Below are 24099 nucleotides of genomic sequence, written 5' to 3'. Positions count from 1 at the left end.
TACCAGAATCCAGATTATTACTAATCTGTCTTACTTTAAATTTTGGTTTACTTGCCATGCTTCGATGCGCAACCATTCAGAGCCAGGGTAGACTTCAAAACAAAAAACTTCAATGACATTATTCACAAGACATCTATTGGAAAAATTGCGTAGCAATTTTGTGTCAGTAATTACATAGAATATCAGATGGACCCATACATGACTTCTAAACCTATAAATGAAACTAAAATATGTCTAAATAATTACAACTTTTTTGGCTATCTATCGGCACACAACTTTTTTTAGCAGTCTAATAAGATGCCGCAGGGAAGAATAAGAAAAGTTAGAACCAGGGATGCCATGTTGGATCCATCATACACAAATTCCTGGGTGTCAAGGCAGCTTCAACCAGCTCCGTCACACCCCTCTGTACCGATTGGGGTGGTTCCATAGCATTATCCTCCTGAAAACAAACAGGTAATACCGAAAGTCAGACAAAAATTAGTAGTTGCCAACCCGAGTACTTTTGCATTCGAAGTTACTTAACAATGTGGTAAAAATGGCATTCAAACAAAAGAGCAGCACGTCATGGTCCTGCTTACTAAATGGTATTGCACATGTACCCAAGGTATAATTGGTGCATGCCAATCAGGTTGATTTGACATGCATTAAGAGTTCAATTCTGTACATCCTAACAATACGTGTATCTTGACCCACGTTTGACATGGGCCAACAACTCCGGATCTCAGCAGAGCAGCATCAACAGGTCATTTTTTGTTGAAGGATGAAACTTTAAAGGTTTTAATCAGCTATATTGACTTGCCTCTTCAGAGTAGTATTGTGGAGCTATATTTTTAATTCGACCAACAACATTCTCGACATTGGCCGTAACCTTATGCTTGAAATCCATGGGGTTCATGCTACCTCCTGGGGCAACAGGGGCTGTAGGCATTCCTAAAGGTCTCCTCCATGACCATGAAAGCAGCTCGTCGCGGAAAAACATCGCTAACTGATGCCACAAATGCTGACTTTGCTGCAAAGAGTAAAGAAAGCATTAACACCAGCAAGAGAAGGCACAAACAGCTTAAGATTTACTACCTTTGCCAACGGAACTTACTTTAGGTGAAACAACAGCCTGTGCTGCAGCACACATGGAAGACACAATTAGACCTTCCACACCAAAATGGGAGAAGAACGATTGCATATTCCTCGTCAGCCGGAAAGGCACTGGTTCGTTAAACTCAATCATTCCATTTGCATCATAAGCTGGATGGAAATCAGACTGGAAAATTTTTCCAGTGCTCTTGGCAAATAAAATCTTGTTTGGAGTCCTTCCACCGATTTGAAGCATGAATGACATGAAGCTGGAGAGAGCTAGCTGAACAGCAAATTGCTTTTTGAAAGCCCACAAATGGTTACCACTCACAAGAGTCTTGTACATGTACTGAGAAAATACATTGTCATTGACTAAAGTCTTTATAATCTCATGATATGCTTGGAGCCGGAGATCCACAACTGCTTCTGGTGAGATCTGACCAGATATAGCTTGGTTCAGTTGCTCCTTGAAATGAGTGATGGGGAGATCAGCCTCTCGATTGTGCCGAGCACAGTTGACCTCATATACCTCAAGGAAGGTGCTATACATCAAATCATCTTCTACCATTCTGACCTGTTATAAACATCAGTTGACATTTAAGATAAAATGAATAGAATATCACAAGCATCACAAACATTCAAATGGCATTCAAAATCAAGAGAAATAGGCAATACAAGGTAGGTTAAGGGTTTTCTTTCTGTAAGTGGACCATCAGAATTGGTCTCACTGAAAACCCCTTAACTATATCTGCTTGCCCCAACGAAAGATGTGAATTAATATGAACATGATCATTCTTAGTTCAATTTCCGAAGCAGAAACTCAATGGTGAGCCCAACACATAATATGATGGTCGGGCACTATTTTGCATGTTTCACCAGTTGTCTAGCTTCAAATATCCTCAAGTACTCAAAGAGGGGAGAAAAGCATAAAAAGTGTTTCTAGCAGGCAGGGATTCATCACCTGAGACCAAACAGGAATAATAATCGGTGTATGGAGGCTTAGGTGGCGCCGCCTCGACTCCTTGTGTTTGTCAAACATTCTGTTCATCACACGGAACAACTGTAGAATTCGCTCATCACTTCGAGCATTAGGGGTAAGAGATGTCTGAACAATAAAATGGCGCTGACTACCATCAGAACCGATAAGAGTAAGACGACGGAAGCTACTGCCATGGCGACGAACAATTGGAATATCAGCTCCAACTCTGTCTAACTTTACTGTATGGTCGGGTGCAACTTCCTGAAAACGAGGTTGTAACCAGGTAAGTACACTTTGACTGTATGTATAGTAAAACATCAAAAGATTACCCAATTTAACACCAAAACTGCAATTCAGGTTTTACCTGATCTGTGAAATACTGCCCTGGAACCTCCACGTCAACAACATGGAAGTCACGCAAAACCCTGCTTTCCTCTTCCAATTTTAGGACAGCTGGAAACCTGTCCTCGACATTGCTCTGAAGTACATTTTTCCAGTGCTTCAACCTCTCAGTCAATTCTGAGAGAGTGGCTGGGAAAGTAGCTGTGCTCTCTGGATCAAGATCGCGTTCAAAGTCCTGCTTGTACTCTCTCACGAAATCAACATGCTTGTTCACAGCATCAGCTGAAAAGCAAGCTTTGCAAACACCAGAGAGCTCCTTCTTCAAAGATTGAGGAACTTCGGAATTAGTGGCAGTTGGGTACTTATAACAGCGGTGTAGCAAAGCGTTGACCACTGCTAGAAGCCTCTCTTCTGGTAGGGTAACAAATCTAGAGCCAATTTCTGTTAACAGCACCTGCAGTGTAAGGATCTCATGTGTAAGTACTATGTCCAAGATTCGGCATTAAGGATCAAAAATATTCATCTTCTTACACATTCATAACAAAAACAGAAGCAAAGAGCGGTCATTATAAAAAGAAAAATGGAATCCCCAACTAAGGTCCCCAGAAACGAGATATATGATAGTACGTCTTGAAGATGAAAATACTCGAGTTAGTACGTCTCAACATGAATCACAAATATATAAAGTGCCAAATAATTTATTGATATTGATCCGTACCTCAAGTTCACTTGCCAAATTAGTGTGTTTGCTTCGAAGGGTCTCCATTATATCCTTTGCAGCATCAAAGGCACTAGCTGCTGAAGCTACCAATCCAATATTGCGTCTTAAAGTGTTTTGACTACCTTCATTAATGTTTGAACTTTGAGACATTGGTTGGTCATGTCCAGCATGCACATTAGTTTCCAAAGGTGTGGACATTTCAGGTTCTTGACCATGAGAATTTCCAGCATCGTGGGACCCACTAACACCACCAGATTGAGAACCTTGATGAACCTGATGACTTTCTGAACCCGCCACATGATTCTGTACTCTTGAATTACCATCGGCCAAGCCTAAAGGAGCGCTACCAGCCCCAGAGGCATTTTGCTGCATCCTCTGCTGAGCCATCGCTAAACTCCTTCCAAGTTCAGATTTATTGGCAACATCTCGGCGCTCAAGTAAATATGTGCGTAACCAGTAATATAAAGCCTGTAATTATCAACATTACAAACCAAGATCACTAAGATAGTTAAATTAAAGGAACTTGACTTCAGTATCTATTCTCCATGATTCCGTCCAAAACGAAAGAGTAATTACCTGTGGATACACAGTCGCAACTTTCAGCAGGACAAGTTTGCAGTGAGGAGCCTCGGTTCTTTGTAAGGACAGCAATAGCTGCGGGACCCAAGAAAGCCAAATCCAATGAGGTATTTGGTCCAAGTATTTATCAAATGCTCTTCCGACAGGCTCATTCGCAGTATCAAAGCTAAGAAGGTATAAGACACGAGCTAGATGGCTCCTAGAATTAGAGACGCCATATTTAATTCCCTGAAGGAAGCAGCTGACAGCATACTCTAACCAAACCTCATCATGAGTTTCTTTATAAACCTATGTTAAAAAAAAAAGATTAGTGGACATGAAAAATTCAGTTGCAGGCTTATCCCAATGTCATTTCATGGTATGATTTAGAGAAAAGTGAGTACCATGTCACAATAATTTCCCCAGCTTATCCATCCTTTAGGCAAATGCTTAAACAGGGAAATGGCATTTGAATATGCAAGATTAGCATTTTCACAATCATTTAGCTTCAACAGAAAGTCCCCCCTGAGACAAAAAATTTCAGCTTTGTGTTTCACAGGAAAATATTCCAAATTGGTACTGTTAATCAAATTAAGACCACTGTTGAGTTCTCCCCTCATCTCCAGATAAGCCTTCGCTTGTTCCGTTATTTTCACAAAAGCTTCCTGAAATGATAAAATGGTTAGAACAAATATATAAGGCCAGTTAAAGCAGCAGAAGGGAAAATCAATGCCCTACGCACTGGTGACCATACAGAATAAAGTTTAGGATAAACTGATCCATGCAACCCAACAAGGATATATCTTACAGCATAACTACGCGAGCTATACAACATAGACCCCTGAGTCCTGACAGAATAAATAATATAGACAGGACTGTCAGAAACACTCCCACATGTGGGAGCTCCAAAACTCTGGATGCCTGCTAATTTCCACTTAAAGCATGTGACACCTTTTAGTTTTATCTTTATTTTACAGTTCCAATAGTGGGCCGGCAGCTTTTTCCCCACATCATAGTGACTAATGCACTTTCCCTACACACCACATATATCTTATATTTATATATAAAAACTGTAGCACTTCTGGTAAAAATTTCACGTACCTGCACTTCCATGGTTGAGTGACCATACATTTTTTCGAGTACTGTGACACACACATCATACAGGCCTTGCTTGCGTGCAATGTGAGCAAGCTTATTTACGTTCCATGCTTTGTCCCGGTATCCGAGGTGATGAAGTTGAGCATTTGTGGTACCAAAATCCTTGAACGCGTCTATTACAGCATTATACATCTCATTTCTCCACTGAAGCAAATCATACCAAACAGATAAATTGTCCCATTCGTTCGGAGTTCGAAGTCGCCAAGTCTCTAGAATGTCTTTAAGATCCATATACCCACCACCATGACCACCTGCCGTGGAACTTCCCGAAACCTGTTTGCTTCCGTTAGCAATGTCCACTATAATTTTAGCTGATTCTTGAACTTCGACCAGCTGCTGGAATTGCTGTAAAAGAGGTATCCGTGATTGGACAGACATTTCAGGTAACTGCCACCACTGCTCAAGAGCCAGCTCAACACCTTTCCCCACAATGTTTTCAGCATCACCCACACCATTTGTGTTTCTATCATGAAGTGCAAAGAATGCTTGGATTAAACGTAGCTTTGGGGCTTCTTCCACTTGGGCCTTCGGAATTACCTGGTCCTTCATATAGTTCCAGTCAGGAACCTTCCAAAGACAGTCAAGTAGTATATCATAATTCTCCACACTCTTGCCAAAATCAACCAGCACCTCCCACTGACTAAGTTGACCAGCACATGAAAGCCACTGTTCTTCCCAAAGACACATCTCAGCCTTAGGTACTGTATTGTTATAAGTGCCTTGTGTGGCCTTGATCATGGCTTGGTAGAAAAGACTTTGAGCACGCTGCCAATAACCATGCTGAACAAGCGAAAGGCCAGCCCTAGTTTCTGCAGTAATTGACCTTTTCTTCCACAACCCACATCTCATATCTTCTTCATTGAGCAACCGGTATAGCTCAGCTAGAGACTCACAGCATTTAGTTTCATTCATGAACAACATAACATGACTTTCTAACAAAGCAAGTGAAATATGCCAAGCATTGAATGTCTTTCCAATATATTTGATAAGTTCACTTGGCATCCTAGGTTGAGGATGGCTCAAATGAAGACCTTCGAGAAGAGCTTGCACAACATTTGGTCTGCTTGCTTGCTGCCTCTTATGGTAATCTTTTGATAACAGAGCAATCATTGGTTTTGCCAGTGCTACCTGTTCTTCCTTATGTAAAGTTACCCACACAATTGGAAATACCAAAACCCACAAGAGGTAAGCAACATTTGCATCTATATGAGCGAGTTCTCTTAAAGGAACAATGAGATCAGCAACCTGAAGATAAAAACATATTCACACTTTAAATTAATCTGCAGCATTAAAGACTTTACCAAAGTTAAGAGAGGTATCCTAATAGGCCAATCACTAATAAGAGCTCAGAGCTGGTGCATGGAACATGAACTGCAAAGGCTCTTCTAGTTCAGACTATTCAGACTAAATGTGTACAACAGTAAGTGGTTAACCCAGTTAGACGACCTAAAAATCCCTAACCTATTCCTATTGCAAGTTTCGGTGATCAGAAATCAAGTCGGACAACGGATAAAAATTAATTATGATTACGACAGCTAAGAAATCCAGGAGAACTTCACACCCAATCTAACGATGCATTTCACCTCTATCACCTAAACAGCATCTACCAGTATCGTATACGAGACCACCATACTAAACCTATTTGATAATGGAAATCCAGACAAGGTACCACCAGCTAATGTTCTAAAATGTCAGCCGTAGATAATCAAAACAGAACTCTAACCTGTAGTTTGCTCATCTCGCTTAAGAACTGGGCATGCTTATAAACAAGGCCATCAAGCGTTAGAACACCTTCAGAATCATCAAGAGCATCAGGTAACTGCTGCTGTATTCCTGTATGGTCTGGAATAGATCCAGATGAAACCAGAGTGGGTACACGAGCAGAGTTTGGAGCGAGTGCAATAGGGATATTCTCAACCAAAATTGCCAAAAGAAGATCAAGTCCTTGCTTCAGCCAAAAGACATCGCTTAGTGCTTCCCAGTCTTGAATTTGTATGATATACTGCAACCTTGTGAACAGTGTTTTCGAAAGCGATTCATGGTATAGCGAAAAGAATTTCTGTCTAATCTCAGGATCATTAGCCCTTAGACCAAGCATGAATTGCCTCTCAACCTTCTGAAACACTTCTTGTCGTAGAGGAAGAGCATACCTGATATGAAATAAAACAATTAAGTCTAACATATAAATATGATCAAAAAAATGAATAATGTGGTCCACGAATCTTAATTCTGTTCCTTACTTGTTAGGATCAGCACAAACTCCATACAGAAGCTGAAGATACTTGATGTCCCACTCTTCCTGAGAGCTAGCTGAGAAGTTTTGCTTATCAACTTGTGAGAGCTTTTGTAGGTAAGCAACTATCTCCTTCTGAGAGAGCACAAGAACTGATCCGCTGGTTGTGGAAGGCCTGTTGAAGTCATCTTCAATCCAGCTCTTCGCTATATCAAGTATGCAAAGAAGAACACTAGCATCCGTACCCCTCTCAGTCAAAAATACATTTAGTAGTTGGCTCATCAATCGCTTAGATTCAGAAGAATACATCACTCTTCCACTGATAAGTTTCAAAATGGATATTAAATTAGGAGTGACGGATCCAACATCAGCAACTGGACGTGAGGAACTGACTGTAGCATCTGGATCCATTCTCTGACCCTGGAGTTCATTGTCAAGCAATAAAAATAAATAAGCGATCAATGTTGATGTGCCAAACCATACATAAAATCCATAAACAACATTGTTTTTAGATGGGAAGGCCATCAAACATGTTTTTAGTTTTTGTAAGTGGACAGGATTCTGACAAATTAACTTTCATCAAGTATCAATGATTGTACGAGGATTGTCCAATTAAAACTTCCCTGCAAAGCAAATCGATGACCAAAAACACCATCCAATAGGTTCTTTAAGAGAATCATCCCACTCATGATCATCCGGTGGTTGCTACACATCTAATAATTTACTGAGGAAAAAAATGTTTTTTCATATGGAACTACATGTTTTTCAAATTAAAAAAAGAAAATGTAAACCCAGATGGAAGTGGAACATCTGTCACACACAAGAACCTGCAGACGATCCCATAATCAGAAGTCCATAAAAGAAAATATTATATCAGGGAGGCGGAGCATACTTGTCTCACATGAGAAGCTGCAGATGAGCCCATATCCCGTGCAAGGCGTTGAAGAACACGAGTTAATGGCATAAGGAACGGGTCTATGAAGAACTTCTGCACCTCCGTCAAAACCTTGATCACAGACAGAACAAAGCTTATCATGGAGTTTGCAGATTCAAGGGATATCTGAGAGGATATCACAGCATCAAGATGCTTTTGTATGAGCTCCTTGACCCTAAGGTACAATATATTCACATCCTGAGGAGTCGTTGGGGTTTCCAAAGGAAAAGCACCAAAGACCATCTTCAGTAAGGTGCAAAGAGACTTCCCCTCATCTAGCATTTTACTGTTGAAGCAGGGCTCAAGTATCTACATGACATAATAGAAATCATTCAACAAAAAGATATTTACCATAAAATTAAGTGACATAATTAAGAGAAGGTACATACTTGAGAGATTTGGTTGATGTTGTTTCGAATGAATAAATGAGGCTGTTTCTCTAAAACCTTGTTCATGACGTCGAGGCCCTGAGCAAGAGCTGTTGCAGGGTCCTTGTTTGATTGAGATGGCTGAAGACTGCTCAGCAATTTCTCGAGATAATTGAACTTAACATTCGCAGTCGGCCAAACCTCCAAAGCCTCTGATAAAAGCTCCAATGCTTGCTTGTACATCGAAGTTGCTTCTTTATCCTTGGGCTCTATAACCAAAGCCACCTATTCAACAGATGTGAATTTATATATTTTAGTTTAATATGAAATCTTTATGCCAAGAGAAATTCAACTTTATTTTCAAGATACACAGTATCATAGAGGTAGACTTTGATATTCAACCACTTCAACCGCAGGACCGAAATACTAAAGCAACACTACACAAGTAGCTTAACCCTGGTCCCATTTTATATCTCAATTAAACACGTTATTAAGAACATTCGCGAAAGTAAACAAATCAAAACAGGAAGTTGGTGGATAATCCCGGAACCACAAATAACTAATAAGCTAACTTAAGGTCTATAACAGCATATTGAAGGTATTACCTATTTTGTGCTAGAACCTCTGGTAGAAGGTTAAAGATGGCATACCCGTATTAAAAAATTTATAATCATTTCTTCCATTGCAGCATTAGGCTTGAACTCTTCATCAGGTTGGCAAGCGGAACCTGGGGTTTCCACATTCGGGATCGATGAGACACCGCCAGGTGACATTACACCAAGGGATGGAAGACCAGGTTCAACCTTTACCCGCTTACTAAGATCATCACCGAACGCAGAACCATCTGATAGACGTTTTACGTCTCCATTTACAGACCCCAGATTTGAAACTTCACTAGTCTGGTTGGGACCCTCTGTTTCAGGTATCACTTTCATTTCATTTTGCCTCTGTCTTTCCCAACCGACAACTAGTCCAGCAAGTTCAATAGCAAGGCGCCTATTCTCTGCTGTTGTGTTGTACGGCAATCCTAGCCGACTAAGAGAATTTACCATTTGAGGTACAAATTGCGCTCTAGAGATGTAGAAGAGATCAGAATGGCGAACAATGAGCTGGAAAATGTGAATCAAATTAGGAATTGAATGACCCTCCTCAACCAAGATTTTTTTGGTGTAACGAATCCAAATTGGCATTCTGGAATCCCCAGATGGCAATCTTCGTGGAAGCGCAGGCATTAGTATGTCAAGGGCCTGCTTGACCAGCATCTTATTTTCTGGTTGGCATGTTCTAAGAAGAGCAACAAAAACCTACACACATAAACAAATGTTAGTTTATGGTATTCATGCAAAGGCCAAAAAGGATTACAACTGATTGTCGCAGGATAAACAGAAGTTATGTAAAATTTAGCAAATCATAAGAAGTCCAGGATTCAAGCAAGAACTTGCTCTACGAAATTTACTACGGGATCTTGATAAGACTTATACACGAAATTTATTCTCTTAAAAACACCACTAGGAACATATCTAACAAAACTTTTTTCTTATAAGCATGTCTCATCAATTATCATGCTGTAATCCAGATAAAACTACCAGTTTCCCATCATATATACATCATTAAACATGTGTAGATATTTAAGCAGCAACAACGCTTATTAGAGAGTTATAAGTAGAACTTTCCCTTCGTTTTTATTAACCTACAAAGTTCTACAGGCAGTAGATAACTTGTTCATCAAAGTTTTATATATCAGGGACCAAGTCTTTATTGGTTAGTTATGTGAACTTGAGGGGTATACACTCCCTTCTCTTTCATACTTTCATTGCTCCATAGTTTCTGTGTTAAATTCCTGTTTTCGCTAATGAACCCAAAGCATCTGCCAGGATTCATATGCCTGAAGCTATCAATCATACCAAATGAAAATCTCAAAGATAATCTAATATTTATGTGCAAGGATGTGCAGAAGCGAAAGGTAATTCCCACCCATGGGACACATGACTATCAGATACAAATTGCTGAACAGAAAGTTTAACATAATGATTGTACATGTACCTGGAGAATAATTTTCTCTGGAGCTTGATATGCCTCGAGGAAGTGACAAACATTGACAAATGCCCACTGCTTACTGGCACTATCTTCACGCTTGAGATGATTCCAACCAAATTTAATAAGTTCCTTCCTATGGTGAACAAGGTCATTTTGTAGATACTTGAGAAGCAGAGTAGCAAGCTGCAAAAGTTCTATTCTAAGTGGCTCATCATACTCAGCAGTAACCTGCAGCAAGAGACGGGCAACAAAACAAGCAAAGTTGCTTTAAATCAAAAGATAATTCTGATTAAAGCCAAAACATTGTTGCTCAGAGAAGTTAGAGAATTGGTAAAGCACCTCCTCTGGTGGATCGAGAAGCTTGTCCACAATAGTTTTTACAATAGCCGGGTCAACGACTTCCCAACTTTGAGCATTCTGGAAAGCATGTGCTAACATTGGAAGAATGAGCATTTGCATGGCGATGACCAAATGATCGTGGCCTAGTTGTTTGGATTGGAAAAGCTGCAAAAAGTGCAACAAAAGAGTTTTCTTCATGTTGGAGGGATAACCTTCTGCAACCTGAAATAAATGACAATGTCTATTAGTATCATCATTTAGACAAATATTAAGATATCAAATTAAATCAATCGCAGAGGCTGTGAAGCCACAAATAGTCACAACACTGAAATTTGTGCATACCTCAATGATATAAAACTCCTTCAGGAAAGTGTAATCTATTCGAGTGCGAAACAAGAATATGGAGAGCATATCAAAGAGGACGTTCACTTCACCCTTGTCATGCCGTAAGTAATTCAAGAAGCACTTCACCAACCACTTGCTTTCTTTTACCTGCATTTCAGATTCCAAACAGAAGACAAATTAAACTCAAAGCATCTTCTACAGTTTTTTTAAACTAACTATCCTTGGATAACCTTCAACTGCAATGTCTACAATTATTTTGCACTTCTAGACGAGATATAGATACTAATTTGTTGCCCTAAATCTTCTACAGAATTTGAAACTGCCTCAGAAGTTTACAGTGAGCGTATTGAGATTCCAAGAAACGTGACAGATCTATGCTTATTGTGGAAACTTCTAGCCGAAGTATTATAACCTAAACATATCAGAACATCCACAAGCTATTATGAAAACTCATATACTTGTTCCATTTGTTCATGTCACAAAGCAGTAGACATTCCATTAGGGACAGTGGAAATCACCCACACTGGATTATAATGAATATCAATCTTAACTGTAGCCTTAAAACAAATAACAATGGGGTAGCATAGTACATTGCATGGTAATGAGGGGAAGAAACATCATTATGAACTCAAACAACTATACTTACTTGTGCCAGGCTCAATTCTTGTTCGTTGTGCAAACGAGCAATCCTACCCGGGGACTTCCAAATAAGTACCAAGGTGTCAAAAACTACACGATTATTAGGCAACCAGTCGGGCATCAATTTAACCAAAGCTGATACAAGAGCAAGTCCTTGAAAATAGGCCTCAGAGCTAGCACTTGGGTTTGGAGGAGCAGCATGATTATCAGGCATAGGCGTATCGTGGCTCTCATCAATCATGGACACAGCAGGGGGTGTTATCGACGACATTGTTGATTCAGCTGATATTGATGGTTCAGGTTTTGGACAAAATTGAGGGAAGGCATTTGCAAGAATTTTTTGTGGGGATTTAGCAAGCTCTTCTCTTAAGGGCTGACCAGCTTCTGAACGGATAATGTACATAAACCTAACTTGCACAAAAACAAAAGAGATCATTACTTTTCATCGGCACTAAACTAAAGCCATGCCAAATGTTACTTCACTGTTCCTTTACCCTTACCGCCTAAAGTATCGTGGTTGATTTAGCCGACCAAGGAAATAATCGACTGCATCTGCGGCATAACGGTTTAAGAACTTGGTAAGTGGGAGACGATACGGACTGTTAATTTCACTGTAAAATTGTCCTGGAGGAAGAGCCCCTTCCAAGTCCATTGTCAGTGTTACAAGTTCATCTAAAAATCTCCCTGCTGCAGGAGGGAGCAGATGGAAAAGCTCAATTATAGCTGCAACAAACAAACACCATATGTTACTCAGTAGGCCAGTCAAACACATGGATTAGTGGCAAACTACACTTGCAAAGATTTAACGGGAACCTGCTGCAACTTTTGGTTCTTCGCCAGGTTTCCACGCTTTCTGACATGCAGCAAGTTTTTCAGGCTCCAGCCATTTCTTAAGATGCTCCAACAGCTTACCACCCAGGGTAACATTAAACCAGTTAGACAACAGTTCAAGCAAACGGGCCAGACCTTGCAGAAGAGGCATGCTGAGACTTTTTGTATTTGCCAAATTAACCAAAATGGGTCTGAGGCTGCTCTGTAACAGGTCTTTGGGCAACCTTTGCTGTTGAATAACCTAAAAAATGTAAGACCAAATTCCATACAAATCAGAAACCAAGCAAGCATTAAGTTCACATAGTAAACAAACTTAACTTAATATACGAGAAATAAATCATTAGATGGTCTATAGAGGTGAGGTAATTCTGGTGCATGTGGTTGAGGGATCTACCATGAGATGGTCCACCTATGAGACAGCTCGAGCGTGATCAGTATCTAATATATTCGCACCATGAGCATGATATTTGGACAATTTTTGCTGCTGAATAAACTAAATAACTACTCAGAAACCAAACAAGCAATCATTCAGATAGAGAAATTATCTGTGACAAATCACTACATGGTTCACGGAAGTGAGGCAATTCTGAAGCACATGGCTGATGGACCACCATTGGATGGTCCAGCTAAGAGATAGCTAGCACGCCACAAGTTAGGTCCTTTTACAAGGTAATATCCTTCCATTTATTTTTGGTCTAGAAGGCCACTGGTTCAAGATGTCAATCAATTGGTTGGTCCAACTAGGTGACCTACAACAGACTAAATGCTGCTGGCTGAGCTTGCATGCGAGAAACAAGAACGCATCAATAAGTTGCAAATGCATCACAAACCTGTCGTAAACCCTCCTTTGCAACAGCAACAATGTCCGCGTTTTTACATGTCAAAGACTTGAAAAACATGGAAATGATCTTTGAACGTAATTCCGTATGGTTTGCTGTCTTGAAATCTGCCCAAGCCATTGCTGTACAGAGCAATTCAATGCATGCTGTTCTTAGTTTGTTTAAAGAAGTTGCTACTTTCGGGTTCATAAACTTCACGACCCAAACATTTTCATCAGCCTCTGCAATTTGCAGAGCCTCTTGCAAGAAATTAACCAACTCCTGTGTCAATTTAAGAAGCGGTGGCCTTAATGCCAAGCAGAAGTTCAAAGCTGTGACAGTTCCAACCTGCACAATTGAGGAAATAACACAACGTGGTTTACTAACAAATAAATTAACATTTATTAGAAAGAGCGAAAACAAAAAGGAAAAAGCACAGGATCAGCCAAAAGATCCTACCTGTTGGTCTACATTCTTGGACCGCAATGGCCTCATTATAAGTGGTTGAAGTAGTGGTAGATATAGAGACTCGAGTAACTCAGATACCTCACTACCAGTCCGACTAGCCAAAAGTGCCAAGCATGACTGCACAGTCTTCCTTACGACAATAGAAGCATTCGCATTAAACAATTCTGCAGCAAGAAACTCAACAACTCCTTGGAAACTTTGTCTACGTGGCTCACTGTTTGCTTCATCAACATTATTTACAACACGAAGAACCTGAGTGAGCACTTGACTTGTCTCGTCTTGCTCTTTATTAGCATGCAAAGGAAGCCTTTTAAGAACATAAACCAGGCCACGAATTACTCTCACTTGGAAGAAGCATAAGGTCTCAACTGTGACTTTACCAACCAAAGCCCCAAGACCCATCACACCTCCCATTTGTGCTTGCCATGTGCTTCCATAGCAACAATGCAAGAGACGGGGCAGCAACTGCTCAAATACGGGGATCCGGACACTTGGTGGGGGTGAATATACAGGATTCGTAGATGGGCTAGAAACCATCATGGGAGTAGCAGGACCTCCCCTCGTAGTAAGTACCCCGGCATGTTTTGCACGAGAAAGGAACAAAAGTGTTTCAGCAAACACATTCAAGGCGTTAAGAGCAGCTTTCGCATGGAGTCTATTTTCATCTGCTAGAACATCCACTAGTGCATCTAAGAATATCAAAGGATCCAGCTCCTTAAGATTGGAAGAGGCTGAGTTTCTTAACCTACAAGTCGCACTACTTCCGGATGAAAGGGTTGAACCAAGCTGCCCATTGGCAACCAGTGAATTAGTTGTAGAGCAATCAACATGGAAAATCATAGCAAAATGGCGGCAAATGTTTAGGACGAAATCATCCTTCGGGTCCAGTAGATCTGGTTCTGCGGTGGCAGCTATGATGGTCATCAGTAAAATCTTAAACACCGATTTTTCTGCCATAAGTTGTGTCTTAGTCTTTACTCCCAAATCAGCCTAGAAAACAGTGACCTAAGTAGTAAGAATTCAGTTCAATAATGTTGCAAGTTCTAATTCAACCAAGAACATAAGTTTGGTAGCAAGTAAGATAGGACAACAATTCCCTTCCACAGCAGAGCAACAGAAATGTCAAGTAGTAAGGCAAATCATCAACAACAAAAAAAAACAAAGATGTAATACCAGAGGAAATCATCACACAATGACTTCTCGAGTTTTACTGGTGTATTATAGCATTTTACGCATTGTGGTAAGCTACCATTTCCTAATTCCATGCGAAAACTACCAAGTTTTACTTTGCTTCTTTTTTGAATGATCCGTAATAAACAGGATTAAACGAACAGTTGACATATGTAGCCTTGCAGGAAATGAAAGTCGTATAAAAACCAACCTTATCGTCTGCGTTATCAGACCGCAGCAAGGATGGATCCGCTGAAGAAACTAACAATGCAGCTAATTTTCCGGACAACATTCCCTCGCCAGTTACATTTGCGCGCAAATTCAGCTGAGATGACAAGCATACACGTAGAAATTTTAGCGCCTGCTTCCTGTAGAAAGCATCCATGCTACCGTTGTTCTGCAATACCGCAGCCACAGCCAATGAAATGCAACGATCCAAAGGCACCAAAAACGGGGTCGATGGCTCAAATGTTAAAATTAAACGGAGCCCATGCTCGGGGTTTTCTTTGCATTCAAGTGCAAGGGGCTCCTTAAGAAACCGTCTGTTACGACCACCAAGCTTACCAAGAAGTTGCAATGCTTTTCCACCCCATGGATGTGGTGCCGGCTTCAAGTGAGACCATAAAGCTAAAATCACATCAGACATAACGTTTGCCATGCTGGGTTCCAGAAAATCAGGATTCAAACTATCTATCCAAAACTCAAGTGTCCTTAGACCCAAGCTCACCAAGTCATCACTTCCTTTGAGAGTCAATACCAAAGGCTTCATAAGACGTGGAAGATAAGGCAACAAGGAACTCAACCTTGCAGGTAAGGCCAGGCAAAGCTCGAGCACAAGATCCCTCATATCTTCGCCTGTGGGACCTTCCACCATAGACAGTAACATATTTAAGCAAGGCGGTAATGTAGGAATTAAGTCTCGTAACAAAAGTTCAAACTTTCCTCCAGTTAGTGCACGAAACATTGTGCGAAGAAGCTGCAAATAACCTAATGGACGATCAACTTCTGTAGCATTTTTCATGCAGGCTTCCATGACAACAGGTATATGAGGCTGTAAAATACGTTCGCAGTCTGAAGGAGCCTTAGCAACTGCACCAAATAAGAACCTAAAAAGGTGCAAAACAAGTTTTGCTGCAGCGCTGTCGGGATGTTTTAATACATCAAGTTTACTGCTGACGAGGAAATTGACCAAAACATCTGCAAATGGTCTAAACACCTTCGTCGCTTGCAGAAGGGTAGAAAATATGTGAACCAACTGATTGTTGCTAATCATGCATTCAAAGAGCTCAGGCATGCACATCGAAAACATGTCCATAAGATCTCGAGGCTCCATAATAGCTAAAATCTGAGAAAACAGATGAAGCATTTCCCTTTCCTCGTCCTTCTCCTTGAAGAGAGACAAGCAATGTACACCACTCCTTAAAACTCCAGATGCCTTCCAGACCTAGGAAAATTGATAATAACAAAATACAGTCAGTGGAATAGTATGTGGGAGTCTTTGGAGGGTAGTGGTAATGAACCATCCAATTGTTATTAATACCTCATCTTCTCGCATCCCTTTAAACCCTTGGTTAACTGGTACGCTGGATGAAGAAGGAACCTGCATCTGGGGATGTGCTCCATGTACTGATGGTGAAACCTGAACCGTAAAAAGTGGCACATTATATAATGATGGAAACACACATGTATGAGCTGGTACCTGAAAGCTCTATTAACCTGATTTCGGGGTAGATGGGCATGTGTGATACTCCAGATTATTGTTTTCATTCCTACAAAGCACCACGTAACATTACAAACAGCAGCGGCGAATATAATCTAAGTACTCATCAAAGTTGTGCTTTGAAGATTCACAAACAGTAGCTAACAGGGTTCTGACATATTTACCCATAACCAAGGTCTTAATCAGATGTTTGCAGTCCGTAACTTCCTTAGAATGCTCCAAGGGAGCCTGCAAATTAAGAACTGCCTGCAACCAGATCCAAGGTCAATAATAGGAAATTAAAAGCGAGCACCAATTAAGCTTACGAAATAACACAACACCAGATAATCAAACTGGCAAATCTGCTTTGAAGTTATTTAAGGCCAAATCATATTAACAATCAAAGTGAAACATGATACTAGTTAAACCAACGGCAAATCTGCTTTGAAGTTATTTAAGGCCAAATCAAATTAACAGTCAAAGTAAAACGTTATACTAGTTAAACCAACCATGTACCTGATATTTACTCTGTACCTAAACATGGTAGAGAACCATTACTGTACCAAATGTAGCATGTTAATCTAGACTTGTCTTTTCTATTAACGGAATACAACAGTGAAGTACACGAGAAACCAACAACATGCCAAGACATCCTACGATATCTCTTTCATCAAAATAAACAGATAGCCACGGCGACAACGATGTTGAGAAAAACTCACACATAGAAGAACATAACTATTACATGCTCCATAGCTATGCTAACCATAGCTAATGAAATACTGAAGGGGATAACATGAGAGTTGTGAAGTCATGGTTATGTATTCACATGCTATTACTAAAAAGCAAAGTAAGACCTTTGTGTTTCGACAAAAGACTCATACACAAAGTAAGACCTTTCCTCCAGTGTTTCGACAAAAGTTGCTGATATACTAACGGAATACAACAGTGAAGTATGATGGGAGTTCATAGTTCTGAGAGTTTGAGTTTAAGGAAGGCTGAAAATTTTAATATCAAACAAATATCCCTGGTTAGTAGGGAATCAGTATTTTTAGTTTGTCATACATATTTCTTTTGTTCTTTGAATGAGTTAGTAGTGTTCTGTTAAAAAAGAGTCAACCATCAAACTACATAGTAAGAACCTGTAATATGTCGGTAGCTTATAATGATTTTAATCGTGTCTTTGAGATTGTCTCTAGTATGTTAGCATATAGCGCCCTAACATCACAGATCTTAGCCTATAGAGTGGGGGTCTGATTCACATATTTATCAGTTATTCTACATGTTTAGTAGAGACAAATTTCTGGTTTCCAGTTATCTTTGTAGTGCAAGTGGGAAATTACCAGTGTTATACAATATCTACGTTTTCAACAAAGGTGTGCATCGTTTTAGAGGTCCAGCGGCACGAGCACAACAAGCCACTAATGTCAACCTATTCTTAGAAACTGTACGTATATCTAGACACAGTACCTCCCAGCAAATTCTATGGCAGATGGAAATAAAAAAAATGTAGAACGAGAAAACTGGAACCTACAAGTCACGAAAGCATCTGAACTGCAATTTAGTTTATTGCAAATTGAAGCAATTGTATAAAGAAACTTTCTTCGAGCAATTTTTCATTGCACTTACCTGAACAGGGATCTCAAGCTTCGACCTCAATGTGGAACGATCCCGTCCTTCTTCACCCTCTTCCAGCAGCTAGTCCAAGTAATAGAACACTTTCAATCAGATTAAGATTAAGTACCACAACAAGAATGCAAGCAAAAATATTTACTTAAACCAGAAAATATACTCAGACCGAATAAAACTGAAGCAGTGATCAAACGCAAGGATCAATATGGGGTTATAACTAGCTTCTCAGCATAATATAAACTGATGCCTGACAAACCCAAGGAAGATCAAAAGATTGTTGGGTATTTGGGCCAGAGATTGTAATGCCACCACCTATGAAGGACTTCTAACACAACTTCTCCTCATAATAATGTTGCATACCTGTGGTATGGTGCGCTTAAAGGTGCTAAATTTCCCCACAAAAGCATCAAGGATTCTCCCCTGAAAAGAAATTTTCCATATGCAAATATTTAACAATGAGGTCCATGATTCAACACCCAAAAGTAAAGAGCTCTGCACTAGTTCAATATGCAGATAAAAAGACCCATACCAATAGACTCCGTGCTTCATCCTGTGTAGGCAGGTCGACACCTTTCTCAAAGATGGGCTCCACCTAGAAAGCAAAACACACATTCGTCATTTTTTTGAATTATACCAGTAACCAAGTTCGAATAGCAACGTCGTATAACTATCATCCTCTTTAAGGAGAGAGGTCATATTGATACCAGATTTAACATTAGGCGAGCACAAGTGGTATGAATACTGAGGGACAAGGAAGCGTCGTGCATGTTACTTGAGAACAAATATATGATCCGCGACAGCTGCAACATAAGAGAAAAAACCCGTTAAGTCCATATATCCCTACTAACAAACCAGCCCAAACTTATATAACCAATATTCCCTTGTGGGGCAACCTCTGCTACTCGATACTTGCAAGATCAAATAACATTACAGTAAATGATGGCATAAATAACTTAGCACGTTAGAAGATATAACCTAGAAAGGGGATGATTAATTACACAGCCTACACACAAGATACATCAACAGTCACTTACTAAACGACATGGAAAATGAGAAGATTAATATACTACAAACGCCAACAAACTTATCTCTCTACTTCTTGATCAACTTCAGTGCAAGACACAGACAAATGTAAGAAACGGACAAAATGACATGTTAGAAATTCGAAAAAAACAATGCAGTGTTTTATAAAGCATTTCATTTTCAAAAACTATCTCGTAGCAGTCTGGGTCTGTGGGCCAACCTTAAAACTTTAAGTCTCTTCAAAGAGCTACTAATACTCAAAGTCTGGGTCTGTGGGTCAACCTTGAGTTATCCAGGAAGGAGAAATGCAAAACAAATGTTAAAAGTGTCAGGGGACTACTACTCGTTTAGTCTGTTGCTGCCAGGTCATGTAAGTAAGATCCTCAGAAGCAATGTACAGTTGGTGAATTGCACCAAACATACATCTGTTAAACACCAAATCGTAACGTGATATAAAAAAAATGCCCTAATAGTTTCCAGAATGACAAGCATTTTAGTTTAATTTTACTGCCAGTAGACTTCGTAAAAAGTGTCAAAATTAAATCAGTAGAATGTGTTAGTCCTTGATGGTAATGAGAGAAATCCTCTGATATTAAATCATCAAACACTTGACACACAAATCTGAACTGGAATTAATGAGATTCGAAAGAAGAATAAACCATGGAAACTGTTCTGGATCACAAGCAGCGTAAACAACACAAACACAAACCCCATGTCTCAATCCAAAAATACAAAATAGAAAATGCTCACAGGATATAAATGAAATCATGTACAGCAACACAAAGTGTTCACTGTCTGAAAGGAAATACCTGTGACAACGAAAGATCTCCCCGGACATGATGAACAATCTCTGCCAGTAGACTGTAAGCCAAAGGTCTTAAAGTCTCGAAGCATGCCCGGCCAGTTCCAACAAGAACCCTAAAAATATGGAAATAGCATGAATTAACAGAAATAAGTCAGTTACAAGACTTGAATAAAAAACTATTACCCATACTCAAGCATTAATAAATGAAGGGGAACTTGTTTTCAGCTGTTAGCATACAAGGCTATGCTAGTATACACTACATAATGAAGTCAATATTTCTACAGAAATAATCAATTTACACATCATAAAAGATAATTCATTACATGGAGATTTCCATAAATCCCAAGTAGTATTACCTCTCCTCCAATAGTGTGTCAATCAAAGGAAACAAACCCCGCTTGAAATCTGTTCCAAGAACATGCTTTAAGGCTACAAGCAATTCCTGTATCAATTTGGCACAGATAACTATCAAGGAGAGAACGCATAAAAATCAAGTGATGAGTCGCCATGAGCCAATCTCATACCTTACGAATGGAAACAGAGTCAGGACATGTAACCAGCAGATTTACAATGCTTTTACAAATATTTTCTTCATGTGGTCTGATATAATCAGTAAAACCCTTCAGCAGGTACGTTAAAAAAGACACTGTCTGCAATAAATGGAGAAAACAGCTTTAACCACCACCAATCATTAGACAGATTACAGTCAAACTAGTTTCATTATAAAGTAGACAATATGGATAACAAAAGTTAAGTGTCTGTATAAGTCTCTCATTTCATTGATGACTGTATCAAGCCTTGAATATTTAGAGTAGCTGATGAATTTAAAACAAAAATAGGAAAAGAAATGGTTTCATTAACACAATGAAACAAAAGTATATTACCTTAACCTGTGCACCCTTTAATTCAATAAAGTGGTTCTTCGACTGAGGAGGAACCTTATCAGGACCCGGTACAGATATGGCAGCAACCATCAAAGGTAACAAATTAGGAATATTGGTCTGCACTAACCGCCCATACAATTGGAATAAAAACATCACCACCAGAGGACTCTCAGTAACTATCTTAAATGAGCGAGTACTCGGATTAAGCTGGCCATTGTTACCCGTGTATACAGTTGATCCCAAACTTGTGGCATCCAACATCTTAGTATCATCTAACCCTAACCCACCACTCATGATGCTACTCCCACTACCACTTATACTAAGACTACCACTACTTATCCCACCACCACTACCTCCACTGCTAGCTGCTGCTCCTCCACCCCCATCTTCAAAGAAATAAGTAACTGTCGCTCTGAAATTCTGATATATCTTACAAACAAAATCCAGAAATGGCTGCACTTCATTTTCTAGGCTAGGTCTAAAATTCCTTAAAAGATCAAAAATAATACGGATACAAATTAACCCATTCTCTTCATTATCCACAGTGAGTACATGTAAAGCAACTTTGAGTAAGTCCTGAACAAAAGGGCGAAGAACCTCACTATGTGGTAGACGATTAAGCACCTCAACTATGACATTCCTAAGTTTGTGCTCAGGATTATCAGTAAATTGAGGCGTTGTTATCTGTGTAAATATTGTTGAGAATGCCCTGAAGTAACATTTCAGAAAGTTAAGATACTCCGCTGTATGAACAATCTCTAGACTATCTCTAACCTCCATCGCCATAAGCAATCTCGTTTGAATTGCTGATTTCACAAAAAATCAAATCATCAGTCCGCAGCAAAAATTACCAAAAATACCAATAAACAAGACTAATTTCGCTCAGAAATAGTAAAAATAAAATCAAAAGAGAGAATTAGGGTTTCGAAACTTACGAAGATCAGGATCAACAAGAGCCCGTGCATGTTGTTCGAAGTTCTGTATTGGACTCATCTTTTGAAGTTGTAGTTGCATAGAGAGGGGTTTTAATTAAAACCCTACTTCTACTTCTTCTACTTACAAAATGGCGAAATTGAGAAACTCCGACTTCGTTTTTTCGGTGTTCATGAATTTCTATGGTTTGTGATTTTTTAGGTATAAACAAAGAGGACTGACTATTTGTGTTTTTCTCAGAAACTGGACTGTTTTCTCTCTTCTTCTCTGCGGAGAAGTTTTCTAAAAAACGATCCCTCCCGCTACTTGGTTCTGCCTGGGATCCCGGACACTAACATCATGTTTGTTTTTTCCTCTATATTAACCTCTACATAGTGATGGGTCTCATTTATTTGGTGTTTGTTTTTTCCACTACCTCTACAAAGATAGAGGCAAATCTCTATCTATATAGAGGAAATCAAATAGCACCAATGAGGTGTTATTTTTGAGCCTCTACCTCCATTAAACCTTCAAATGATTAATATATCCTCGAACAAACTTATAATGTCCAAAAATAATTCCTTAATTTAAAATCTAAAATTTTACATGTTTTAAGAAAAGTGATATTTTCGCCCGTTTCAGAAAAAGGGATATTTTCGCGCTGTTTCAGAAAAAAGTGATATTTTGCTCCGTTGCAGAAAAAGTGACACTTTAGCCCCGTTTCAGAAAAAGTGATACTTCCCCGTTTCAGAAAAAGTGATACTTTGACGCCGTTTCAGAAAAAGTGATATTTTCCCCCCGTTTCAGAAAAAGTGATACTTTCGCATGCTTCAGAAAAAGTGATACTTTCGCGCCGTTTCAGAAAAAGTGATATTTTTGCTCCGTTTCAGAAAAAGTGATTTTTTCCATGTTTCAGAAAAAGTGATATTTTTGCCCTGTTTCAGGAAAAAGGTGATTTTTTTTTTCCGTTTCAGAAAAAGTGATACTTTCGCCCGTTTCAGATAAAGTGATACTTTCGCCCGTTTCAGATAAAGTGATATTTTTCCATGTTTCAGAAAAAGTGATATTTTTGCCCTGTTTCAGAAAAAATGATATTTTTGCCCTGTTTCAGAAAAGGTGATTTTTTTTTCCATTTCAGAAAAAGTGATACTTTCGCCCGTTTCAGATAAAGTGATACTTTCGCCCGTTTCAGATAAAGTGATATTTTTGATCCGTTTCAGAAAAAGTGATATTTTTACCCCGTTTCAGAAAAAAGTTATACTTTCGCTCCGTTTCAGAAAAAGTGAACATCTTTGGTTGTATTTTCTAATACATTTTTTTCCTTTTGGAATTTTTGAACATCTTTGGTTGTAATGGATATTCATGGATTTTTTGAATATTATAAGGGTAAAATGAGAAATATATAAAATTGGGTACACAATATAGAGTTGTTAGATAGTGATCAAACAAACATGATTTTAAGAGAGATTATATAGTGATATTTATATAGATATAGAGGTAAACCTCTATATAGAACACTCTACCTATATAGAGGAAAAAACAAACGCGTTGTAAGTGCTTATATAGACTTCGATGCTGCGCCTAGCGATGCATTTGTCAAGGCCTATAATTTAGGAGGATTGGTATGAAATGGGGATGTATCTAGTCATCGGAGATCCGGCAGATGGAAACTGAAAATATTCATGTCAGCTGGGGTCGGTCACCGGTGAGGAAAAACTAAGAGCTCCACGAAATCCACGAGAAATGATCGATTAAGGTGCTCTATTTTGGCGATGTCATTGTAACACAATGGGTAAAGTCAGATACATATATAATCTGAATTCGAAACTCCTCGACACCCAATTCTTTATAGATTAAAACAGGAAAGAATAGCGTGCCCCATTCTAACATAGGTATACTTATATTGGTACAAGATACAAAATAAAACACCAAAAAGGTGGAAAATGATAGCAAGGACGCACCATCATGGGTGCGAATGTATGGTTCCGACTGTTGTTAAAATTTGCAAGATCCTAAAATGACAGGAAAAAAAAAAGGATTTAAAATATACTGTACTTGATATGCTTTGGTAATATACATACAGTTTCAAATGAGTTTTGACAAATACTAAGAAAGTTTATGAACTATCCCTAC

The 24099-nt window shown here is 39.2% G+C and overlaps 1 protein-coding gene across 1 annotated transcript; it reads right to left on the bottom strand.

Moving 5' to 3' along the window:
- Positions 1 to 22302, bottom strand: LOC113290207 (transcription-associated protein 1-like). Its single transcript, XM_026539790.1, has 35 exons — positions 21990 to 22302; positions 21055 to 21860; positions 20695 to 20820; positions 20527 to 20612; positions 20175 to 20283; positions 19047 to 19142; positions 18872 to 18934; positions 18703 to 18762; positions 18340 to 18408; positions 16899 to 16980; positions 16731 to 16783; positions 16555 to 16653; positions 15226 to 16458; positions 13836 to 14834; positions 13389 to 13724; positions 12541 to 12799; positions 12228 to 12450; positions 11735 to 12134; positions 11086 to 11235; positions 10744 to 10965; positions 10411 to 10632; positions 9018 to 9671; positions 8389 to 8652; positions 7958 to 8308; positions 7073 to 7485; positions 6556 to 6982; positions 4776 to 6077; positions 4079 to 4339; positions 3693 to 3983; positions 3114 to 3584; positions 2418 to 2849; positions 2036 to 2314; positions 1097 to 1648; positions 803 to 1012; positions 1 to 442 (listed from the first exon to the last, which is right to left on the bottom strand). Exons 1-35 carry the CDS (start codon positions 22066 to 22068, stop codon positions 323 to 325), a joined length of 11799 nt encoding a protein of 3932 aa, XP_026395575.1. The 5' UTR covers positions 22069 to 22302; the 3' UTR covers positions 1 to 322.
- Positions 22303 to 24099: the final 1797 nt, after the last annotated feature.

This window comes from Papaver somniferum, chromosome 1, assembly GCF_003573695.1.
Source record: "Papaver somniferum cultivar HN1 chromosome 1, ASM357369v1, whole genome shotgun sequence".
NCBI lineage: Eukaryota > Viridiplantae > Streptophyta > Magnoliopsida > Ranunculales > Papaveraceae > Papaver > Papaver somniferum.
The sequence above is the reverse complement of the archived record's forward strand: the minus strand, read 5'-3'. Positions and strand labels throughout refer to the sequence as shown.